Source organism: Dipodomys ordii, unplaced genomic scaffold (assembly GCF_000151885.1).
Source record: "Dipodomys ordii isolate 6190 unplaced genomic scaffold, Dord_2.0 Scaffold11, whole genome shotgun sequence".
Lineage (NCBI taxonomy): Eukaryota > Metazoa > Chordata > Mammalia > Rodentia > Heteromyidae > Dipodomys > Dipodomys ordii.
The window spans coordinates 10,435,152-10,440,438 of NW_012267227.1; the positions used below are offsets into that span (position 1 = coordinate 10,435,152).

General features: G+C 41.0%; 1 protein-coding gene across 1 annotated transcript in view; it reads left to right on the forward strand.

Moving 5' to 3' along the window:
- The window catches only part of Myo5a (myosin VA (heavy chain 12, myoxin)), an 84,174-nt gene that overhangs the window by 27,180 nt on the left and 51,707 nt on the right, over positions 1-5,287 (forward strand). Inside the window, 3 exon segments of the mRNA XM_013009954.1 lie at positions 1,007-1,221; positions 2,116-2,272; positions 4,614-4,853. Coding sequence (XP_012865408.1) covers positions 1,007-1,221; positions 2,116-2,272; positions 4,614-4,853 — 612 coding nt within the window.

Consider the following 5,287-nt stretch of genomic DNA (forward strand, 5'->3'; position numbering starts at 1 on the left):
GCACCACTTCCGGCTTTTTTCTTTTTGCTTATGTGGTGCTGAGGAATCGAACCCAGGGCCTCATGCATGCAAGGCAAGCACTCTACCACTGAGCCACATTCTCAGCCCAGTAAAATGCCTTAAAGCTAATGGAAACCAGGCAGCAGTAACTCAAGCATGTAATCCTAGCTACTCAAAGAGACAGATCTGACTATCCCAGTTTGCAGTCAACCCAGCGCAGAAAACTCTTCAGGACACATCTCCATTTAACCAGCAAAAAGCTAGAGCTAGAGGTGTGGCTCAAACGGTAGAACCCTCTGTTTTGGCTTAGAATTTGGATCACATAGGTAAGGTGAATCATAGCATGCAGGTGGACTGTTTGGCTCTGCTTAGATGCAGAAGTCAATAAATATTTAAATAATTCTACTTTGGAGGGGGAATGTGTTTGAATTTGGATTTTTAAACACGTGCATGAAGTTGTTTATTTTTTAAGAACCATTCAAGGCCAGAGATAACTGTTAGGAACTTAACTTGAATATGAATACCCAATGATTTTTATTGTTTTGTTTTTGAACTTTGATTTCATGTGTGTTTCTTTCTGCCTTATTATTCAAATTGGTGTTTTTCCCCTTCAGCCCCTTATTAGGATATGCAGCCTGATGTAATGCTTAAAGCCTGGGTCAGTCAGAGGGCATGTCCACATCTCCATTTCCTTGAAATATTAAAATACAAACAAGCAAATAATAGCAGCCTATAACCCATAATCAAGTTTTGGCCCTCAGAAAATAATTCCAGGGAGAATAATCGTGAAAAGTAACTCAAACTACAGTTTCTCTAGAATTCTATTTGCCCCACTGGCGGAGGGTCAGAAATCTGGCTCCCTTAATTTGTTGTGTGTAGCCCAAGTTTTAGGTTAATAGATTCACCCCTTTACTGCTTTCTGCTTTTAGATAGATTGTTTCTCTTTTTTATTTCATTTATGGAGTCTTTATTTCTGAAGAAAATACAATTTTTTTTCTTTCTAATATAGGACAAGGACAAATACCAGTTTGGTAAGACAAAGATCTTTTTCCGGGCTGGTCAAGTGGCCTATCTAGAAAAGCTCAGGGCAGACAAACTGAGGGCTGCCTGTATCCGGATCCAGAAAACCATCCGAGGGTGGCTGCTAAGGAAGAAGTACCTGCGGATGCAGAGGGCTGCCATTACTGTGCAGAGATATGTGCGGGGTTATCAGGCTCGATGGTAGGTATAAAGTTCAGCCAACTCGGGCCTTCAGACCTTTGTTTCATACTTGCCTGTGGAGCTGGATGAAGTCATGTGTTAAGTCATGCTGTGGAGCAAGTCTGTAATCCTATCTACTTAGGAATCTGAGATCTGAGGGTCTTGGTTCAAAGCCAGCCCAGGCAGGAAAGTCTATGAGCCTCATCTCTCCAATTAGCCAGAAAAATGCTGGAAAAAAAGCTGTGGCTCAAGTGGTAGAGCATACCAGTTTTGAGCAAAAAAGCCAAATGAGAGGATGGGGCCCTGAATTCAAACCTAGTAGCAGCACCAAGAAAAAAAGAAGTCATATGTTAATTAGAATGGTCATGCATAGGAACTAGTTAATAATGACTCCATTTAGGGAGCAATTAACATTTTAAAGTCTTAAAAAGAATTAGATATACTTGAGTGTGCTTGTATGTTAAGACAATGTTAATTTAGATGTGCAAAATAGACATGAATTATAGACAAAGACCATTTACTCAAATACTCAGGAAGAAGATGGGAATTAACCGTGGCTAGATCTAAGCTAGCTCCTAATCTGCATATATGGGATTAATGCATTCATCAGTCTGCTATGCAGAGAATAGAATGACATAGGGCAGACTGAAGAGCTTACTCCTAGAAAGCATGATCTCTTGTTAACTTCCCTCTCTCCAGCAACAAGGGACCTCCTACTTTCCAGAATTAGCCGAGCTTCAGATGAGATCATGAAAGCAAAAATACATCGAGAAACTATAGATATAAGTAAATATGAATGTTGCTTTTTGGTGCCCATTGTTACATTAAGGCAACTGCTCATTATGCATAAGACATTGACACCAAGTGTTGCTTTTTTCTGATTACTGACAATGCACTGCTCCTTTCTTCAACCAGCTATGCTAAGTTTCTGCGCAGAACCAAGGCAGCCACCATCATTCAGAAGAACTGGCGCATGTACGTGGTCCGCAAGAAGTACAAGATTAGACGTGCTGCCACTATTGTCCTTCAGTCATATTTGCGAGGCTACTTGGCCAGGAACCGCTATCACAAGGTGAGATGTTATTTTCTTTTTATTTATAATTTTTTTATTGAGATTAAGTGATTACATAAATTTCACAGTGTTGTGAGATCATGATACTTAGTTAAAGTCACAAACACATTTTAACCTTCACAAGGCAAATTGTCATTATTATGGTGTATAATATTTGTGAATTCTATGAGCTTTGACAATCCAACTATTTCTTCTACATCAGGTCATATGTACATTTCTTTCCTTTTGCTTCGTGAATGCTGTTCCTCTTTCCCTCTCATTCCCTCCTTGCCCTTGAGTTGCTTAGTTCGTTTTTATCAATATCCAGTGCAGCTGATGGGTCCCTCTGTTGTATATTTTCCCCTGTTTCCTTCTGATTCTGTGTCTTCCTCCTAGCTTCCCTCAGATGTGCACATATATATACCATATATGTGGTCGAGAACATGGAGTCATTTAGTAATGATACGACAAAATGAGTGGCGGTCCTTTGTCTCTCGAGTTCTATTTACTTTGTCATATCTCTTTGCATTTTGGATTTAACATCCACATATCAGGGAGACCATGTGCCATTTGCCTCTCTGATCTTGGCTTTCCTTGCTCAAAATGATTTGTTCTAGTTCTATCCATTTCCCTGCAAATGCCATTATTTTGTCCTTTCTAATGGCTGCATGATATTCCATTGTATATAGGTACCACAATTTTTGGATCCATTCATCTGTAGTGAGGCATCTAGGTTTTTTCCATATCTTGGCTATTGTGAACAGTGCTACAATGAACATGGAGGTGCATGTATCCTTGTATCCTGGTTCCTGTTGCTCAGGATAGATGCCTAGGAGTAGTATGGTTGGGTCATAGGGAAGGTCTATATTTAGCTTTCTTTCTTTTTTTTTTTTTTTTGGTCCGGTCGTGGGGCCTGAACTCTGGGCCTGGGCACTGTCCCTCAGCTCTTCAGCTCAAGGCTAGTGCTCTACCACTTGAGCCACAGCGCCACTTCCGGCTTTTTTCTTTTTGCTTATGTGGTGCTGAGGAATCGAACCCAGGGCCTCGAGCATGCAAGGCAAGCGCTCTACCACTGAGCCACCTTCCCAGCCCCTATATTTAGCTTTCTGAGGTACCTCCAGACTGCTTTCCAAAGTGGTTTTTTAGTATACATTCCCACCAATAATGCAATAGGGTTCCTCTTTCTCTGCATCTCAGCCAGCATTTGTCATTGGCTTAATTTAGGATGTAGGCCATTCTGACTGGGGTAAGGTGGTATCTCAGGGTTGTTTTTATTTCCATTTCCTTTACAGCCAGGGATGATGAACATTTCCTTATGTTTCTTTGCCATTTTTATCTCTTCTTCTGAGAAGTCTCTCTTTAGCTTCCTTGCCCATTTAATGATTGGTTTGTTAGATTTGGGAGGGATTGGTTTCTTGAGTTCCCTGTATATAATGGATATTAGGCCCTGCTGGTAAACATTTTTTTTTTCCCAATTAGTTGGTTGTCTTTCTAGTTTGGTAGCTATGTCTTTAGCTGTGCAGGGTGAGATGTTATTTTCAACCCCATTTCTTCATTTTACTAACAATCAAATTCTGCATCCATACACAGACCAAGGGGGCTGCTATGGACATAAGAACCAGAGGGAGATGGCCAACCATTGAAATGTATTTTAAAGCGTTAAGTAATTACATGCATTTACTCAGACATATCCAAGGAAGATTTCTCTCTCCTTTCTCTTCTTGTCCGGATAATTTGAAAAAAGAAGAAACGTGAATGTGTTAAAAAAAAAAAAAAACCATGCAGACTTGGTTGTTTTAAGCAACAGTAATTGTTTATCTCACTTTTCTGGAGGCCACAAGTTCAAAAATCATTATCTCTGGTCCAGCAGTAGATGCCACACTTTCCACTAAAGCTGCAGTACAGAGTCCAGTCCTTGCCTCTTCCAGCTGAGGATGCCAGCATTCCCTGGGCTTGTGGCCACATCCCACCTCTGCTCCGTCTCCACATCATCTTCTCAGCATATCTGACTTTTCATGTTTGCTTCTTATGTAAATTCTGATACTATTTAGGTCCTACCTTGAGAATTCAGAATGATTTCCCCATCTCAAGATTCTTAGCATGGTTACATTTCCAAGTACCTGTTTTGTTTTTTGTTTTTTTTGTTTTCCAAATGAAATGAACAATTATAGGTTTGAGAGACTGACTTGGAACTTAGTATGTAGCTCAGGCTAGTCTCAAACTCATGATTCTTCTAAGAGTGTTGCGATTACAGTCACAAATGACGATGCCCAGCTTTTTTATGTTATATCTGGCTCCTTGGCTTAATAAACATGGGTTGGTAGTCTGGTCCAGGCTCTTACCTTGTTTGTCCTTTCTGCAGATTCTCCGTGAGCACAAAGCAGTCATCATTCAGAAGTGGGTCCGGGGCTGGCTGGCCCGCACACACTACAGGAGGACTTTGGAAGCTATCATCTACCTTCAGTGCTGCTTCCGGCGGATGATGGCCAAGCGTGAGTTAAAGAAACTCAAAATTGAGGCTCGCTCCGTGGAGCGCTACAAGAAGCTCCACATCGGCATGGAGAACAAGATCATGCAGCTGCAGCGTAAGGTGGATGAGCAGGTAGGTTTACACAGGAGCCCCAAGAATGGACATTTTAGTGTGGTCTCTCTTGATCTGCTGCTTTAGTCTCACTACAAAGTAAAAAAATGACAGGAGTGAGCATAGAAATGAGGACAAGCTTATGGTCATTTGGGATTATCATCATTTGTAGTCATCCTTCAGATTACAGTCCCAAGGAAGAAGGCAGGAATTTGTTTTTGAGAACATCTTAATCCTAACCCAAACCCCATCTGTGTGTTTGTATTTGTGTGTGTGCCAGTCCTGCGCTTGAACTCAGGACCTTGCACTCTCACTGCTTTTTCATTCAAGGCTGGTACTCTACTGCTTGAGCCACACCTCCACTGCTGGCTTGCTTTCTTTTCTTTCTTTCTCTCTCTCTTTCTTTCTTTCTTTCTCCTTTCTCTCTTTCTTTTCTTTTCTTTCTGTTTTTTTTT